This window comes from Panulirus ornatus, chromosome 23 (genome assembly GCF_036320965.1).
Source record: "Panulirus ornatus isolate Po-2019 chromosome 23, ASM3632096v1, whole genome shotgun sequence".
Classification (NCBI taxonomy): Eukaryota; Metazoa; Arthropoda; class Malacostraca; order Decapoda; family Palinuridae; genus Panulirus; species Panulirus ornatus.
This window is the reverse complement of record NC_092246.1, coordinates 4,137,501-4,158,088: the sequence shown is the minus strand read 5'-3', so window position 1 is coordinate 4,158,088 and position 20,588 is coordinate 4,137,501. Positions and strand designations below refer to the sequence as shown.

General features: G+C 43.5%; 1 protein-coding gene across 1 annotated transcript in view; it reads left to right on the top strand.

Moving 5' to 3' along the window:
• The first annotated feature begins 2,137 nt into the window (after positions 1–2,137).
• Balat (Beta-alanine transporter) overlaps positions 2,138–20,588 on the top strand; it is a 45,862-nt gene continuing 27,411 nt past the window's right edge. The window contains exons 1-3 of the mRNA XM_071676434.1: positions 2,138–2,210; positions 11,327–12,289; positions 19,275–19,476. Coding sequence (XP_071532535.1) covers positions 12,084–12,289; positions 19,275–19,476 — 408 coding nt within the window. The 5' untranslated portion in view covers positions 2,138–2,210; positions 11,327–12,083. The remainder of the gene's footprint in view (positions 2,211–11,326; positions 12,290–19,274; positions 19,477–20,588) is intronic.

Below are 20,588 nucleotides of genomic sequence, written 5' to 3'. Positions count from 1 at the left end.
AGCTACGATTGCTCAATTTTCTTTTTCAGCAGAAAGTATTTTACTTTTATTATATACTATGTGATCATGTCTGTCTTACCTGCTCTGTATTCATATTATGAACTTATGCCTCCGTACCTTAGATACATACTAGTCAACATGATGATATGTTAAGTAGTGTCGTGTCATGTATACAGATAGGCACGAGAACAATTCCTTGTATGTATTGTTTAGTACGGCCTTATCCGGTATGCTAGACGAGTTGGCAGATTGGGAATTAAATTCAAGTTTCTGTGATGAAAGTGGTGTGAGGAGGGGATCCTGATACCCTTAAATCTATTTGATGTACCTTTTACACTTTATAGATATTGTATTTTCTTATGGATGCCGGTGGTAAGCATGATCAAGCATTCTGTTGAAGGTGTTATATTCAGCAATAACAAATATTCACTCTTGATTCGACTTCTCCCAAGTGATAATCGACTGCAATTCCATCGACAGGTTATTGGATTTTAGACTGTTACCTAGAATTTATTAAGCTTCTATAGAAATTTAAAACAATATGACCATATGATCTTAATTTTCTTGTGTATTGTTGGTCAATATAGAGGTTCAGTATTTAGAAAACAACTTTGGTTGAAGGGTTGGGAAATTCAGTCAGCTGATGGAAACTTATTCAAAGGCATGAGTTCATGCAGGTAGAATAACAATCACTAAAGTGGCCTATAGATGAAAATGTAAAACTTCAGTGAACAGATGCTGGTTCTTTCAGCAAGTAAGGCTTCAGTCAGTAGCTGAGGCGTCCAGTAGGTGGTTTAACTGATGTAGCTTTTTTTTAGGGTGTGATGGTTTGGCTTGTAGATTGGGGTTCACTCAGCAGGTGGAGGTTTAATCAGCAGATAGGCAGCCAGTAGATGGTTCTTAAGTCACCATTTCCTTCAATTGCTAGTGCAGTTAATGGTACGGTCACTCATCGGCTTGTTGAGTTCGGTGGGCGGTTTAGACCTCTGCCAGTTGAGTCAGCAGGAGGTTGTCATCGAGTGGTTCAGTCGTTAGGCGATTCAATCACCGGCAGGTTTATCATGTGGTGGATGGTGGTTGATGGCAGCATAGCCAGAGCCGTCACCTCCCCTCACCCACCTACCCCCACATCCCACAATAATATCACTTTACGGTATCGCTCACAATCTCCCTCTCTACTCGAGTTTTTTTTCTTTTTCACCCCTTCCTCTGTCCTGGTCTTTCCATCTCTCCTAATCTTCAAAGCGCTAATCCGGGCCTTGTTGGCTCATATCTGTAGGTTCTTGGAGCGCTTGCTGTTCCCAACCTATCCTAATTTTTGCACTTATATACCGTCCTGTTACTTATTTCCTTTGTTTCTTCAACTGGTCCTATCCTCACCACTGTCTTATCTTCACGTATGACACACTCTGTCACCCATCTTATAAGGCCCTTGCCGCCCTTACATCACCTCTGAAATAATATCTTTAACTTGACGCTATCTACTGCCTGAATGATCTTCCATTTCTAACCTGTGTTCCTCTTCCATCACGTTCATCGTTCCCTTAATTCTGCTCCTTCTTGACAGCCATCATCATCATTAGCTTACACGACGCCAAACCTGTTCATTTCTACGTAGCTCTGGCTTGCTACAACAATCCGGCTCGTAGCTCATGATTTTTTTTCAACCTTAATGTATTTCCATCCCAATTCAGCCTACTCCTCTCCCCTGTTTTGACCTGGCTCCTCACCGATCTCGACCTTTTCATGCCATTAATAACCCTATTCCATCACGTACACCATTCTCTGCACTTTCTTGAAACAGACATTTTGAATTATATACTGTAAATACAGAACCCTTTGGGCCCACTCGCCGTAAAAACCTACTCCTTTCGCACGCTTTTGCTAGAGGGAGAATTATCATTGGGAAATAAGCCGTAGAGGTATATAATAAATTCCCAGTCATTAAAAAGTACACTGAATCAAAAGTAGTGAGGCTGAGTTTCCCCATACCATCTCTCCGCATTTTCTCTCCCCCCTGCCCACCACCTGGAAGTTAACATTCCCATCCACCCTCAGGCAGGAAGTCAGGATTATCCCCAGTTCTCCCCCAGGAAGTCAGCTTTATCCCCCGCCGAGTAAACTGGACTCCCCCCGGCGCGACCACCATAACTCCCACTGTGACGGCCGCTCAGTGTCGACCCGGAGGTCGGAGGTGACGCGTTCATACAGTAAGCGCTCCCGCTTCCCTCGCCTGGCTTGGTGGCTGTGGCGTTGGTGATGTGTCTTTTTTAAGCAAGTGTCTGTGAGCAGGAGAAGCGTCGGGGATGGAAATGTGTACTCGCATTTCATGTTGCACAGGTAGATTGTTTGAATGTAGGTCGTGTGGGGTTTTATCGCTGAAACTTAATAACTGTAGAACAAAATGTTGAGTCAGAGATGGTTACCCTTGTGTGAAGTGACCGATAGCGGAAAAGAAGTTGCAAACGTTTGTATTATATGTACATTTCTGAAATTTACGGAGAAGACCAAGCCTTAGCAAGGAGTACATGAAACTGTCTCAAGAACTCAAAAATTAGGAAGAAAAATTAAGCCGCACTTTGAAAAGGAAAATGATTATAAATAATTGTGTATAACATTTTTATCCGTGGTTAATATGTTCACGGCAACATTTGTCAACAAGCGGATTCTCTGAGGTTGTGACGGCGTTTGTTAGAGGCTGTGGCTTTGTGACAACAATCATGAAGGAAGGAGGCTTGTGTCATGGCGTCAGGGTTGCCAGACATAGCAAAGCAACAGGTGGAAACCAGCAGGACAAGTGGTAAAGCAGCAACAGCGAGGAGGGGTTGTGGAGTCGTGCAAATAGGGTGATTAATGCACCTCTGGATATATTCATTTATCCGTTCAAGTGGTGCTCTTGTTATGGCATATGATCGCGTGTACAAGATAAGCGTAGTATGTTAAAAAGAAATATGTATGTCTTTACAAGCAAGGGTTTTACCATCACTGCAACATATTAAATGATGTTACAGTGATATAGGTTCGGTATAAAGGTTATAGACGTGATAAGTGGAGACAGGACCTAACTTTTTTTACTTGATAGTCTTGTGATTACATTATTTGTTTTATGACTAATATTGATTCAATTCCTAATTGATATTGGTAGAGGCAGTAAAGTAGAAGGCTCCTGGCAAACCACCTTTATTAGCGGAGACTCGGTAGTAAAGTCCTCTCCCTACTACTTACCACTGTTGATGGAGGCAGGTGAGTACAGCAGAAAGCTCCTCCTTACCCACCACTATAGATGGAGACGGGATAGTACAACTTAAGGCTCCTCCCCACTTGTCGATATAGATGGAGGCTAATTAGTGAAGCAGATGGTTCCTCCCCATCCACCGCTATAGATGGAGGCAAATTAGTGAGGCAGAAGGCTCCTCCCCACCCACCACTATAGATGGAGAAAGCTTAGTTAAGCAGAAGGCTCCTCCCCACCCACAACTCCTTCCGGCACGTCTGATGTTAGAGGGAGCCATGAAGGAGAACAATGAAGCGTCGACAATATACTGTTGTAGACGTATTATAAGACAGGATGACTGAGCCACTTTCTGATCCAATCTCATCCGCCACATACATTGAGAAAGGATTTGAGATGCTTATGTATGGAAGGGAATTTTATATACATGCATATTTTATTGCTATTGTAGAAGAGACTTATTCACTTATAGTCAGTATCATCAAAGTATTTCACCGGCTAGTTTAAATGCATTGATAAGCTCTTCGTCTTGGCAATAGCTGTTGGTAGTCTATTTCAGGGTTGGGTTTCGAAGACTGTTACCGTAGGTCTCACAGTCTGCGCCTTTTGAAAGGTAAAGATTACAGAGGTACAGCAATAGGTATAAAGATACTAAGGGAAGAACAATAAAGATTGATGATACTGTAACAGGTGTAAATGTAGAGGTTCTGTACTTCTATTACTATATATATATATATATATATATATATATATATATATATACATACATACATACATATACACACACATACATATACAAACCTCCAACAGTCCAGGATCGAACCCGAAACCCCCGTGCAAGAGGCGGGAATGGTAGCGTTGCGCTAGGCTAGGCGTGGTGTAGGCTAGGCCCATAGCCTAACGATTAGCATTCCCGCGTCTTGCACAGGGGTCTCGGGTTCGATCCTGGCTGTTGGAGGTTTGTAAATTCTATGAAGGTGCGCGTTTCTATGCACAATGTTCATATATATATATATATATAAATACTCTGCCATTGGTTGGTAGCTATTGCCTTGTGAACGCATACTCACTGCTTGACAAACCCATTCATTGCCGTGAAACTCAAGGCTTGTGACATTTTCTTAATTAACAATTTGTGCTCCATTATCGATGGCGCCGCAAGCATTTTAGGTGTTGCTCTGGTGAATGGCAAGTCTTCCTACACTGCCTAGTGTAGTATACAGTGGGTGGCGAGGCGTATTTACCTAGTGTACTACACAGTAACATTGTCATGTTAACAGCTTGAGCTGACCTGGAGTATAGCGAGGGGAACATTTTCAGAAATCATTGGTCGGGGAAAGCAGTTAGGCTAGGGCTGTTCAATGCATGTATTTTACCTTCATTTTTTTTTGTCCTCTAAAATTTTATTCAACTAATTATTACAATTGATCACGTTTCATTCAGCTAATTAATTAATAATACAGTTAGTCACGGTAAAAGAATCTTTGTAAAAATTTCGTAAGCACTTAGATAAATAGATAATTTCATTAATTTGTCTTGATTCTTCTGTGTTTGTCAAAAGGCCAATGGAAAAAAAAAATGAAAAAAACACCCAAGGGCGGGATTTGGCCCGCTGGCCGGCAATTGATAGCCCCTGAGTTAGGTTATTGCGATATGGATGCCGGGGCGCCAGTCCGTGGGTCAGATATATGAAAAACGAAACGAATATCTGAGTGCATTCGTAATTATTCATATCTTCAGGGACAACACAGAGGAAATGAGAATATGATCCTAAAAATTTGACTGACCGCGAAAGCGCTAGGATCTTCGTGTTTTATTTTCCATGTGGATAATATCTTTCCGAAATCACGTGTTCTTATATATATATATATATATATATATATATATATATATATATATATATATATATATATATATATATATATATATAGATATGTATGTAGAGACGTAATTTACTTAGTGAAACGATCTAGAATTAATACGATGTTTTACATCAGCTGTGGTGTAGTGCTGTATGCTGTTTTTATAATGTTCTTCTCCCAGATGAACCCAAGACTAATGTGTGTGTAATATTCCTGGTAGCAGAAAATGAATGGCTTACCAGACAAGCTGACTGGTGAGCACAACACACACCCACACGCACACACAGCCTTACGTATCACTCCCATATATCCTTTTTTTTTTTTTTTTTCCTCCGACTATTTCTCCATCCCGTTGTCTCGACATCAGACTCTCACAATCCATCACTAATTAGCATCTCACTTGCTCCGGGCCGCCCCGCCACTAGCGCCCTTTATTAGATAATCACGTGATAAAGTCATTCTGGCGAGCGGCCCGCCAAGCCTAGCCCAACCCAGCGCTCTCTCTGGTCTTCCCGCCATCCTCTGGCTCCCTCGCTTCTCTCTAGCCGCATGGACGTGTCCATCCAATTAAGTCGCCGTCCCCTATCCTCCCTTACCTCGCCTCTCTGTCTGTTTGGATCACCCCTCAACCCACAACGTTCCTGTAATGCTTCCTCATCTTTCCATCCCTATAATTCTTCTTACACATTTTCCTTGGTTCCGTCCCTATAGTTTTCCATCAGCTCCCTATCTATATAATTCTCTCTTAATCCTCCATCTCCCTAGCTCTCCCTCCACTCTTCAAAGCTTCGACGTTTTTATCTCTCCATCTCTGACTTTGCCTCCATGTTGTAACGTTCCATCTCCGTAATTCACACCCCTACTTATGCTGCGTCACTTGGGCAATCCATCACAGTCAGGCCTTGATGAAGAAAACGGAATTTCAAATTTGTTGCCATATTACCAACGATGGATTCATGGGTGGGTCATCACCCACGTTCTGCGGTCGCGAATAGGTGCATCTGAGTGAATAGAGTGGATGGGAGTTATAAGTGATACGGTTGGATAGGGAGGGAAACGAAAGATCCTAAATGGGGATGGTAGTGTGAAGGATAGAAGAAAGTGAGCCTGGGTGATATCTTTATGAACTGTGGATAAGGGATAGAGTAGAAGGAGGAATGTTGAGGACGGGGCATTGTTGTGCGAAGGACGCTGTGAGTACAGGATAGGTTAAAGCGTTGTAGCCGAGGATGCGATGAACGGGTGGAATAGTAGTCGGTGGACGCTAGCTGTCTCTCATGCAGTGCGCGCTGCACGATAGCGTAGTCACAGGCTTCGTCGTTTCAATCGGTCTTGAGCGGTGTTGAGGTCTCATCACGGGGGCATACTAAAGGCGGCCGTGGGAGATGAGGCACCGTAGGAGCCCCCTGCCAGGTGGTTGATAGAGTGGGAGCCACATGGTGGGCTACTGCTGACGATGGTGAAGTCGCGAAAGCCTCCCGGGGCCTCGGGGTGTCGGTCGCAATGGGCAGCCGAAACTGCCTGCCCCTCCCAGGCGCCAGCGACGCACCTGTGGTTTTGAGGTGAAGTTGACTCGTCCACTGGTCCACTGGTTAATGGTGGGACGAGGGCTGTCCAGTTAGATCACGATGGTCCCTGTGGAATTATACTCTCTCTCTCTCTCTCTCTCTCTCTCTCTCTCTCTCTCTCTCTCTCTCTCTCTCTCTCTCTCTCTCTCTCCGTCGTGGGAAAGTAAACACCTCGTCCCCGGCATGGCGGGCGGGAGGGAGGGCCAGCCAGCCAGGGAAGCCACGTCCCTAAGAGCCTTGCCGCGTCACGTCGTCTTTAGTCAAGGCTAATTTTGGTGGTGGTGGTGGTGGTGGCGTCACGGCTTGTGGCGAAGATTTATTTATTTATCTATTTATTTATTTACCTATTTATTTACTTATTTATTTATTTATTTTTTTTTTTTTTTTGGGGGGGTCCGGTCGTTGGGTTTCGTTTAGGCATTTCGGCCTGCCGCCAGCTGCCCGCCAAGGGTTCATTTTAAAAAGGCTGTGTCGATGGCTGATTATGGACGCCACTTGGAAAATCTCAAGTGCGTTTTATCAAGTGATGAGGATTTATTTTTTTTTATCGACCATAAACTGTTATTACTGTGCATGTGACCCTTGTATAGCTAAAGTCTGAAATATTGTATGGTACTAGACATACACAGATAATGATGTTTATGGTACTAAACATACACAGATAATGATGTTTATGGTACTAAACATACACAGATAATGATGTTTATGGTACTAAACATACACAGATAATGATGTTTATGGTACTAAACATACACAGATAATGATGTTTATGGTACTAAACAAACACAGATAATGATGTTTATGGTACTAAACATACACAGATAATGATGTTTATGGTACTAAACATACACAGATAATGATGTTTATGGTACTAAACATACACAGATAATGATGTTTATGGTACTAAACAAACACAGATAATGATGTTTATGGTACTAAACATACACAGATAATGATGTTTATGGTGCTAAACATACACAGATAATGATGTTTATGGTACTAAACATACACAGATAATGATGTTTATGGTACTAAACATACACAGATAATGATGTTTATGGTACTAAACATACACAGATAATGATGTTTATGGTTATAGTACGATGATTGTTATTATCCTCACATCTAGAATAACTAGCGACCTGTATTTTTACATACATTTTCTTTTCTTTTCTTTTTTTATTGTCCTCACGTAGCCTCATTACATACATTATATTTAATTTTTTTTCTATTGTCCTCACGTAGCCTCATTACATACATTTTATTTCTTATTTTTTTCTATTGTCCTCACGTAGCCTCATTAAATACATTATATTTAATTTTTTTTCTATTGTCCTCACGTAGCCTCATTACATACATCTTATTTCTTATTTTTTTTCTATTGTCCTCACGTAGCCTCGTACGACATGCGCAAGAACAACAAGTCGTACAAGAGACGTACATCTTGCTGCTGATGATGGTGATGTGTGGCATTTTTAACACCCCCCCCCCCCCCCGAGAGCACGCGGGTGTATTGTAAGGTAAACTTGTTCCCTATTGGGTGTATCGTGACGAATACTGTTGCTCCACAGGTTGTATTGTAGCGTAGGGTGTTGTTCCGTAGGGTGTATTGTAGCGTAGGGTGTTGTTCCGTAGGGTGTATTGTAGCGTAGGTGTTGTTCTGTAGAGTGTATTGTAGCTTAAGGTGTTGTTCCGTAGGGTGTATTGTAGCGTAGGGTGTATTGTAGCGCAGGGTGTTGTTCCGTAGGGTGTATTGTAGCGTAGGGTGTTGTTCCGTAGGGTGTATTGTAGCGTAGGGTGTTGTTCCGTAGGGTGTAATGTAGCGCTGGGTGTTGTTCCGTAGGGTGTATTGTAGCGTCGGGTGTATTGTAACGTAGGGTGTTGTTCCGCAGCATACATAGTAGCATGGACTGTTGTTCCGTAGGGTGTATTATAGCGTAGATTTTTTTGTTCCGTCCTGCGTACACTGGTGTAGACCGTTATTCCGCACGGTGCATTGCTCCGTCGGGTGTAGGTGATGCCCAGGGTGTATGTGTAGCAGGAGCCCAAGCTGGGAGTGGTATCTGTATAAGTTATTCAGTGATCGTGTACGTCATCTCATGGATAAAGCATCGGACACGACGTTGGAACACTTGAATACGACGCTCCATCACGACGCTACGACTCTGGTATAAATGTGTAACCTCTGACCTGATACAACGGGGTCAGGTCATCAGAAGGGCCAGGACCTCTTAGTAAAGGGTCGCACCGTCGTGCTCAAGGGTCGTGCCGCCGTGCTCAGGGGTCGTATACATTCGTGCTCAGTGGTCGTACCGTCGTGCTCAAGGGTCGTACCGTCATGCTCAAGGGTCGTACCTTCGTGCTCAAGGGTCGTGCCGTCGTGCTCAGGGATCGTTCCTTCGTGCTTAAGGGTCGTACCGTCGTTCTCTAGGGTCTTACCGTCGTGCTCAAGGGTCGTACCGTCGTGCTCAGGGGTCATACCGTCGTGCTCAAGGGTCGTACCGTCGTGCTCAAGGGTCGTTCCTTCGTGCTCAGGGGTCGTACCGTCGTGCTCAGGGGTCGTACCGTCGTGCTCAAGGGTCGTACCTTCGTGCTCGAGAGGATCGTGTCTTGGCATTGCTATTTACACATTTATAGAAGCAACATGGCCAGAATATAGACACTAGGCTAGTACCCCTGAAGCACTTCTTTCAGAGGCAGTCGATTCGTCAACATTCACCGTGTCATTGTTACAATTGTTTACAACGGAGAGTATTGAAAAAGAAAGGTTGGTTCCGTTTCCTTTAAGGATTTCGTCGGGTGGGAAACTTGGGACCAATCACAAACCGGGTCTTCCGAGCTCAGTCGTTTTCATTGGTCTATTCAAAAGCACTTAGGTACTTAAAGAAATGTGAATGTAGGTTTTTCTCATTCGAGGAGCCACTTAAGGGGTTACAACTGGCCCTTGAGTGTCTGTTATACGGAAGTCCAGTGTAGCGACGATAGAGAGAGAGAGAGAGAGAGAGAGAGAGAGAGAGAGAGAGAGAGAGAGAGAGAGAGAGAGAGTTGGGAATGGGTGAAAGAATATGTGGAGTGTAAGAGAACGGTGAGGAGGTAAATAAATGAAGACGTACAAATATGAAAATAAATATACATGACCAGATTGCAAGAAATATAGAAATGTACAAAAAAGAAGCAGAGGAAGTCCAGTGTTTCGTATCTTGCTCATGTGAGAAACATTTAAAATCTTAAGATAACCGATAATTGAAGGAAAGATAGCAGTCAAATTGTAGACATATGTGTAAATGATTTTGAGTTTCAACTTGTGTCCGGAGCGTTCCTCGTTGAAGCTTTGAGTATTCGTGAGTGAGATAGAGGATAAAAGTGTCTTTTTGGCGTATAGAATACTTTATCTATACAGTTGTTTCCGTTGTTTAGCGTATAGAATACTTTATCTATACAGTTGTTTCCGTTGTTTAGCGTATAGAATACTTTATCTATACAGTTGTTTCCGTTGTTTGGCGTATAGAATACATTATCTATACAGTTGTTTCCGTTGTTTGGCGTATAGAATACTTTATCTATACAGTTGTTTCCGTTGTTTGGCGTATAGAATATTTTATCTATACAGTTGTTTCCGTTGTTTGGGGTATAGAATACTTTATCTATACAGTTGTTTCCGTTGTTTGGCGTATAGAATACTTTATCTATACAGTTGTTTCCGTTGTTTGGCGTAAAGAATACTTTATCTATACAGTTGTTTCCGTTTCGTATCGTGAGGAGAGAATGAATATCGTGGGAAAATGATCATGGAGTCAGGTTAAAGAGGCCCTAATCTAGGTTAGATTTTCCTCTCACTTTTTTCTCTTTTTTTAAAGGTTATATTGAACATCCCTCAGGAATATTGTACAAGTTGTGGGGACCAGACGGAACCGGAATGGAGCTCCCGCTTTTCCCTCCGACTTTCCATGGGCGGCCGACGCGTTCGCTGATGATAATGGGCGGGAAGGAGGGTGAGATAAGGGAAGCCTTCGTGCGTGGGTGTGTGTGTGTTGGTATTTCTGGAGGCGGGTGATCGGTCTCTCTTCCCCCCCTCCCCCCTACCTTTCCACACCTTCCCCCACCCATTACCCTTCCCCACCTCCCCCCCTCTCCCACTCCCCTTCCCCCCCTCTACCATCCCGCTCCCCAAACCACCCCCCTCTCCTTCAGTATACAAGGGGGGGGGGGGCGCCTGTTGACCGTTAGATAATTATTCTGGTCCCCCCCGAGATACGCCCACTCTGCCGTCGTACACACACACACACACACACGCTACGATATGAACATCGATTTTCGCAAGACTTGTGTTAGAATACTTTTGATGTGTGTCTCGGTGAATGCACACTATATGTACATACTATGTACTGTTACGGGTCCTCCTACTGGCACATGTGTTCGTAACAGTACATACGAACGCATTGTTACGTGTACGCATAGTCACTTAGAATTACAGACATACGTACACAAGTATTGTAAATACAAGCACACAGACTTATATAAACAAGTGTTTTACGTACAAACACACAACTACACAGGTATTTTACGAACAACCACATATAGACAAATGTATAAGAATGCACATAGACATACTTGTATCCTAAGGAAGAATGAACCTAATAGTGTCTGCATTTTGTATTTCACAGATGATCAGCTGTATTACTAGCGCAGCAACGAAGATACAGGATATACGTGTGTTTGTCTGGGTCTCATATGATGTCAGGAGCAAGCAAATTTATAAAGACGTCGACGCGAACCATCGGGAGCAACTCAACAAATTAGCCGCTTAAGAACCCAGAAGAGACGCTGATTTTTGTAAGGAGCGCCTCAAGACCTGCTACCTCAAAAAGTCCTCACAGAGCAACAAAGGTGTTTGAAAAAAAAAAAACATAACATGAGAACGGAAAGACCAAAGCAAGAGATGATCATACTGAAGGACCAAAATTAGTACTTTTAGATAAAGAAGAGTTCTATGAGTAACAACAACAGGTCAATAGCCCATTGACCAAAAGACATGTACTGAACGTGTTGGCAGAGAACCACGTCTGTGCCTGCTGGTAGCGGAAGACCTCAGTGACGCAAGTCTACGCTCTTGTCCGAGAATTTCCCCCTCGTTAACACCTCTATAGGTGTTGGTTGGTAGACAAGTGCTCTGCTGTTGTTGGGTGGTGTCCACCAGAGTCGTCATCCATCCGTCAACACTGTTGCCGAGCTGACGTCCACTTTCGCCTGGAGTTTCTGAGGAGGTTCCTTCCGGTGACCTTGTGCATCACAAAGTCCTCCCAACACCGGCAGTTTAGTGGGCGGGGGAAGGGACGTCTTCTTCCCTCCGATTACGTGAGCCAAGCCTCCTCGAAGTGTACGCTATTGTTCTCCTCCTCCTCCTCCTCCTCGTCCTCAACCATGGACTTCGATGAGATCCTGCCCGACCTTGGGGAGTATGGCACCTACCAGAAGCTCATCTTGTGGTTCCTCCTTCTGCCGGGGACGATGCCGTGCGGGTTCCACGCTTACAACCAGCTCTTCATGGCCTCCACGCCCGACCACTGGTGCCGGGTGTCTCATCCTGTAGAAGGGAACCTGTCGGAGGAGATGCTCAAGAACCTGACGTGAGTTATGAGGTGGTCTTGTTACTGGTTTTACTCATTTCTGTCTTCATTTTCATGTGTGCTTCAGTATGGGGTCATCGAGTAGTTCCCCCCCCCCCCCCCTCTCTCTCTCTCTCTCTCTCTCTCTCTCTCTCTCTCTCTCTCTCTCTCTCTCTCTCTCTCTCTCTCTCTCTCGGTCTACTGATTAGTGTGATCGAGAGTTGTGGCGGCGCCAGCAGCAGCAAGATCATAGAGCAGGTACTTATGTGCATCACATTTTTTAGTTGGGTGCAGATAGGTCGTGACTGGTGCATTTCTTCAGGACGATGTTGCCCAGATGTGTGTGTGTGTGTGTGTGTGTGTGTGATAACAATAAAGATATGAATAAACGTAATGATAACGATTATACTTTCTTGAATAAATAGGGTAGCCGAAGGCTGGAGCTGTGTTGAATGAATGCTGTCCAATAAAGAAATCGAAGGCTGTAGCCAGGATTGTTGGCTAGCCTTGCTTGTGTCCAGAGAAGAGGTTTTCCGGCCGCCCGGAAAGATATTACGGGAAGGGTCATAGGATTAGTAAGAGGAGCATCTGAGGGTGAAGGAATGTTAGAGTCATCCATGGTGGAGTTAGAGGAGCAACGGGAACCAAAGAAAGTTGCTTTGCCAATGAGAGAGACAGCTATATTATCGTCTGAATGGGAAAGTGAAGGAAGGGTAGAGCGACAGAAGTTGTTGGTGGTGCCCTTAGCTAAAGACCAGAAAAACCTGTTGATGGAAGACGAGAAGAGGTTATCGCACTTCTTTTGAATAAAGGAACACTTCGCCTCACGGACAAAGGACTTGCAGTGATTACGAGCAGCGATAAAAGCTGAATGGGAGTCGGAGGAAGGAGAGTTGTTCCAAGCCCGATATGCCTGTTGAGTATGAAAAAGGGGTTAGTGAAAACATCATTAGACAACTGGGTCTCATTGAGAAGTAAGATGAGAGGTACTGGATAGATGCACTTCAACAGAAGAGGGGCTGTAACCCCCTCACCCACACAGACGCCCTTGTCTGTAACCCTACGCCCATATGCGCCATTGTCTTTGCGCCAAGCGCACATAGACGCCCTTGTCTGACGCCAAGCCTTCATAGGCGCCTTTGTCTATAACCCCCACGCCCACATAGACGTCCTGGTCCGTGCCGTCACACTTATATAGACCCGCACGTCAAACATCTAACTCAGTTTCACTTGTGTGAAAACTATACTGAAGAAAATGAATTAGGCAGCATAATTTGTGGTCAAGACCTAAAAATTCGTATAATTAGTCGATGAATTAGCATGTGAATATAATTATGATTAATCCGAGTGTTAAATAAACGCTTGATATAACGAAATACAGTCCTTTGACTCCAAATACTTAATCAAATTCCCTCCCTTAGAGCCAGGCCTGGGGAGAGGTCCCCCTTCCCATATGTGCAGTAAATTACCCTCGAGTTCTGGCTTAAGCGAACTAATTACATAATTACGTGCATGTGATACTTAGGGAGAGCAGCCGAGATGGTCACATCAAGAGAGCGTTTGGCATCAGAGCTCAGAGTAAATGAGTCATAACTGTTTCCATTAAATTATGCTGTAGTACAAATTTCTGGGGTATGTACTGTCTCTCTCTCGATGCGGCTAGGGTCATTTAGATTTACGTTTCATGTTTTTGTTTTGCTCTCTTACGTCTTCAGCTGATGACGTATGGGTATGAAGGGTGTGCACGTTCCTCTCGTGTGTGTTTGTATGTGAGTATGTTACTCGGTGTGCCGAACAGCTTGTCCAGTACGGGGGAGGGAGTGCCGCAGTCGCATGGCCCACATCTCTTGAACATTCTGTGCCATTATGTGGCCCTCCAAAACATTAACATACTGCCGCTACTCACACTTTCCCTGTCGCCCGCTGGGACCGTCCACCAACGCCACACTACCTCCACCAGTTGCTTCTTTTATGTGTTCTGTCTCCAACCAGCGTCTTGCCATGACCTCGGGTGTTGCATCTGTTGAGGACTGTTCGCCGTCAACATCGTCCAGCTGGTTTAAGTCGACAGGAAGGCTGTAATCAGGTCACTCCTCTCTCTCTCTCTCTCTCTCTCTCTCTCTCTCTCTCTCTCTCTCTCTCTCTCTCTCTCTCTCTCTCTCTCTCTCTCTCTCTCTCTCTCTCACATGATGGTCACATCTGTAGCCCCTCAGCCTCTCCTTGTGGCTCAGTCCACACAAGACTCAAGTACCACCTCCTTAGTTTGCCCTCCTCCGGACTCCCTCCCCCCCTTTCTCTCTCTCAATTAGATCTTTGAGAGGCCATAGATGCGGTGGTGGCTCGTGAGAACCATAGTCCGGCTCGGGGACCTGTGTCCTCAATGTCTTGATATAAAAAAAAAGAGTCACTTTATTTAGATATCATCCTGTGATTTATCAGCTGGCAGTTTACATCTTACGCAGTTGCGGTTTAGCGCTCCGGCGGCGAGGCAGACGCAATATCGACCTCAAGGTCTATTCCACAAGGACATTTCACACACCTTATATCCCCACTGGGTAATAACCGCACTGAAGTCTTCCTCCACAGTGACGCATCCTCACTACCTTACACTGACGCGGATTAGGTTTCCTCAACCATTTTTGTCTGACCAGTTCTGAAGCTCGTCCTATGATCTAGGCATCATCGTCGACCAAGCTCACTCCATTAGGCAGGTTATTTGCATACGCCAAGAATTAGCAGTGGGCCTAAGACCCTCTGTGTGTGTGTGTGTGTGTGTGTGTGTGTGTGTGTGTGTGTGTGTGTGTGTGTGTGTGTCTGTCTGTCTGTGTCTATGTCTGTGTGTGTGTGTTTGACTCTTCAACTTCCTGAAAATTGGATTGTTTGGCTTCAAACATTACCAAATGTGTATGAAAAAAATGCGTAAACGTTTGAAGTGAACGTTTAGGGAGGATCTTTATCAACGTTTGTGCATTCATAGTTAAGACTTTGCTTTTAAAACGTCAGATACCACTTGAACTCTACACTGACCTCGGACACGTCGGATTTGACATGTAGGTGACCCCTAGCAACAGTGTCAGCTGGAGTGATTTGACCCGCATCCAGAAGGGGTCACAGGGAGAAAGATCTTAAGGGTAAAGACTTTGATATCAAAGTCTTTACCCAGTCCACAATGTATACACAGTTCGAAGACGGTGGCAACCAGAGAACGTTGAAATAAACGTCAGAAATGTCCTGAAAAAAAACGTTTTTAGCGTCAACGTCGATATATGAATTAAGCCAGCAAATGAGGCTATGAATTCAGGAGGCATACAGAAGGTTTGAAAGGTTGTATGATGTTGAAAAAAGAATAAAAACTTTGGAGCCATATGGGGGGAAACGCGAGGGTAGAAATCTCTCTTCTCCCATATGCCGTGCAAACATAAGAGAGAATCTACGGCAAAGAGGGACGACCAATGTTGACACAAGTTCTTGTCCAAGGCTGGCAGATCGACCCTTGTTGACTGCATGACTTAGACCATGAGCTCATAAGGGTTTATACAAGGCTATGTGTGACTGGTGTGTCATGGAGGGCATTTTGAGAGGTATTACCACAAATTTGATATAAAGATACATTCCTATAACACAGTAGGATTCCATAACCATCATTTTTTCCTATTCAAAAACAAACAGAAAGTGATGAAAGATTTTCTGTTATTCGAGACAACAGATGCTGTTTTGCAGCCTGACCAGTGGGGCAACGGAGGCGCAGGAGTTATATGAAAATATTTACATAAGGTGGTAAATGTTTGTTTTGGGTCGTGGCTCAAACAGCCGTCTATATATATGTGGTATAGAAGTAGCGACCCTCCACGGGTGTTGCCCATTGGAGAAAAAGAAATGAAAGAAATTATTATTTATGGTATTTTTACTAAAAGCTGAGAACTCAACGTTGTGTGTGTGTGTGTGTGTGTATATATATATATATATATATATATATATATATATATATATATATATATATATATATATATATATATATAATATATATATATATATATATATATATATATATATATATATATATATATATATATATATATATATATAATATATATATATATATATATATATATATATATATATATATATATATATATATATATATATATATATATTTTTTTTTTTTTTTTTTTTTTTTTTATACTTTGTCGCTGTCTCCCGCGTTTGCGAGGTAGCGCAAGGAAACAGACGAAAGAAATGGCCCAACCCCCCCCCCCCATACACATGTACATACACACGTCCAGACACGCAAATATACATACCTACACAGCTTTCCATGGTTTACCCCAGACGCTTCACATGCCTTGCTTCAATCCACTGACAGCACGTCAACCCCTGTATACCACATGACTCCAATTCACTCTATTTCTTGCCCTCCTTTCACCCTCCTGCATGTTCAGGCCCCGATCACACAAAATCTTTTTCACTCCATCTTTCCACCTCCAATTTGGTCTCCCTCTTCTCCTCGTTCCCTCCACCTCCGACACATATATCCTCTTGGTCAATCTCTCCTCACTCATTCTCTCCATGTGCCCAAACCATTTCAAAACACCCTCTTCTGCTCTCTCGACCACGCTCTTTTTATTTCCACACATCTCTCTTACCCTTACGTTACTTACTCGATCAAACCACCTCACACCACACATTGTCCTCAAACATCTCATTTCCAGCACATCCATCCTCCTGCGCACATCTCTATCCATAGCCCACGCCTCGCAACCATACAGCATTGTTGGAACCACTATTCCCTCAAACATACCCATTTTTGCTTTCCGAGATAATGTTCTCGACTTCCACACATTTTTCAAGGCTCCCAAAATTTTCGCCCCCTCCCCCACCCTATGATCCACTTCCGCTTCCATGGTTCCATCCGCTGACAGATCCACTCCCAGATATCTAAAACACTTCACTTCCTCCAGTTTTTCTCCATTCAAACTCACCTCCCAATTGACTTGACCCTCACCCCTACTGTATCTAATAACCTTGCTCTTATTCACATTTACTCTCAACTTTCTTCTTCCACACACTTTACCAAGCTCAGTCAATTCTGCAGTCTATGAATCAGCAAGGCTGTATCACAGCGAAACATTGACTAGTTTAAGCTGTTCATCCAACAGATATCATACTTGCCTCTATCAGGACTCTGGTATTAACTCCTTTACACCCATATACAGTTAAAACATAGGAGAATCTACGGCAAAACACCAATGAGACACAATTCCTTTCCAAGTCTGGCAGATCCGATACCCTGTTACTGCATCACTTAGACATGACTCACAGGGTCTTATCAAGGCTATTAGCTCTGACTAAGTGTTCATCGAGTTTGCTTTTTAGAGTATTACCACAAATTTGATATAAACAGATACATTCTCTATTAACCGCAGTGCTTCCTACCATCTGATGCTCTGTACATGCCTTCACCCTCTCAATCAATACCCTCCCATATAATTTACCAGGAATACTCAACAAACTTATACCTCTGTAATTTGAGCACTCACTCTTATCCCCTTTGCCTTTGTACAATGGCACTATGCACGCATTCCGCCAATCCTCAGGCACCTCACCATGAGTCATACATACATTAAATAACCTTACCAACCAGTCAACAATACAGTCACCCCCTTTCTTAATAAATTCCACTGCAATACCATCCAAACCTGCTGCCTTGCCGGCTTTCATCTTCCGCAAAGCTTTTACTACCTCTTCTCTGTTTATCAAATCATTTTCCCTAACCCTCTCACTTTGCACACCACCTCGACCAAAACACCCTATATCTGCCACTCTGTCATCAGACACATTCAACAAACCTTCAAAATACTCATTCCATCTCCTTCTCACATCACCACTACTTGTTATCACCTCCCCATTTACGCCCTTCACTGAAGTTCCCATTTGCTCCCTTGTCTTACGCACCCTATTTACCTCCTTCCAGAACATCTTTTTATTCTCCCTAAAATTTACTGATAGTCTCTCACCCCAACTCTCATTTGCCCTTTTTTTCACCTCTTGCACCTTTCTCTTGACCTCCTGTCTCTTTCTTTTATACTTCTCCCACTCAATTGCATTTTTTCCCTGCAAAAATCGTCCAAATGCCTCTCTCTTCTCTTTCACTAATACTCTTACTTCTTCATCCCACCACTCACTACCCTTTCTAAACAGCCCACCTCCCACTCTTCTCATGCCACAAGCATCTTTTGCGCAATCCATCACTGATTCCCTAAATACATCCCATTCCTCCCCGACTCCCCTTACTTCCATTGTTCTCACCTTTTTCCATTCTGTACACAGTCTCTCCTGGTACTTCCCCACATATATATATATATATATATATATATATATATATATATATATATATATATATATATATATATATATATGTGTGTGTGTGTGTGTGTGTGTGTGTGTGTGTGTGTGTGTATTCCTATGAGTGCAAGGGGAAAAGGAAACAAGATAAGTTCCCAAGTGCACTTTCGTGATGTGATTATTACACGAAAGTGCACTTGGGAACTTGTTTCATTTTCCCTGTGGACTTCACACACACACACACCAGCCTCAGCCGAAGGTACCCGTTTATCGACCAGCCCCAAGTGAAGGCTCTGTGTAAGCCGAGAGCCGCGCTTACGATTCGAACCGTAGGGACCGTAGTGGGTCAGTAGCGCTAACCACTACACTACAGAAGCCCTTGTGTGTGTGTGTGTGTGTGTGTACTCGTGCTTTGTTATGCCTAATTGTTGCTCTCGCCCATGTAAGGCAGCGTCAAGTACGAACGAACAATGGCCTCCTTTGCTTACAAATATTTTCTTGCTGTCATGTAAAATGCACCGTAAACAGAGCTCATTCATGCTTCATATGGCTTTATGTGTTGGTTGATATATATATTTTTTTTTTAAGTATTTCGATATACTTGCATGATTCAGTTATGCTGAAACTGTAGATTACATCAGTTCGCTCATTTCTTTCCCGGCAGCATCCCGTACGACAACGTTTCCCTGGAGTACAGCCGATGCCAGAGGTACGACTACAATCTTACCCTTCACCTCGAACGCTTGGCCGACTTGATCTCGGATGGTGGGGGGGTCGTAGGACCGCCTGAAGGGGTCAAGGTCGTTCCCTGTGACCTCGGATGGCAGTATGACCTCGAGGAGTATTCCACCTCTGTGGTGTCAGATGTAAGTCGATATTTATCGAATAATTGTACGATATTTTCTTGTATTATTATTTTTTCTTTAACTCGTGCGATAATTTCTGTCGTTGCCAACTTACGATTTATTTATTTTTTTTGCCAACAAGCTTCGTTTTACGTAATTTGATTTTCTTAATAAAGAGGTTTATAAGATAATAACTTTGGTAATGACGTGTCAATATATACATAAGATAATTTAACGCTCCCCCCCCCCACCCCGAGACCTTCCCCTCCTCCCACTCCCCAGCCTCCGATTGTCCCCCCCCGCCTGTGCACCCCCAGCACACACCCACACACACCCCAGAAATCAATAAAGTGGCTGGGGTTCCTGAATTATTCACACACACACACACACACACACACACACACACACACACACACACACTACACCTAGTAAACTCTGGGAGGGGAAGAGATGTAATCTGTGTTTCTCCACTTTACTGATAGAGAGATAAGATAGATTTTTGAAAGTAGAGAGAATGACATGGATATGTAGACGCACAGATAGGGAAACAGAGGGATGCATATCATTATGCATATGTTTGTGTGCGTGATTACAGTTTTTTTTTTTTTATTTTAAGGAGAGAGTTGTGCACTCGTGTTGCCTCCGTATTAAGAATATATGGTGTGGGAGGCAAGTTGTTAGAAGCAGTGAAAAGTTTTTATCGAGGATGTAAGGCATGTGTACGTGTAGGAAGAGAGGAAAGTGATTGGTTCTCAGTGAATGTAGGTTTGCGGCAGGGGTGTGTGATGTCTCCATGGTTGTTTAATTTGTTTATGGATGGGGTTGTAAGGGAGGTAAATGCTAGAGTCCTGGAAAGAGGGGCAAGTATGAAGTCTGTTGGGGATGAGAGAGCTTGGGAAGTGAGTCAATTGTTGTTCGCTGATGATACAGCGCTGGTGGCTGATTCATATGAGAAACTGCAGAAGCTGGTGACTGAGTTTGGTAAAGTGTGTGGAAGAAGAAAGTTGAGAGTAAATGTGAATAAGAGCAAGGTTATTAGGTACAGTAGGGGTGAGGGTCAAGTCAATTGGGAGGTGAGTTTGAATGGAGAAAAACTGGAGGAAGTGAAGTGTTTTAGATATCTGGGAGTGGAG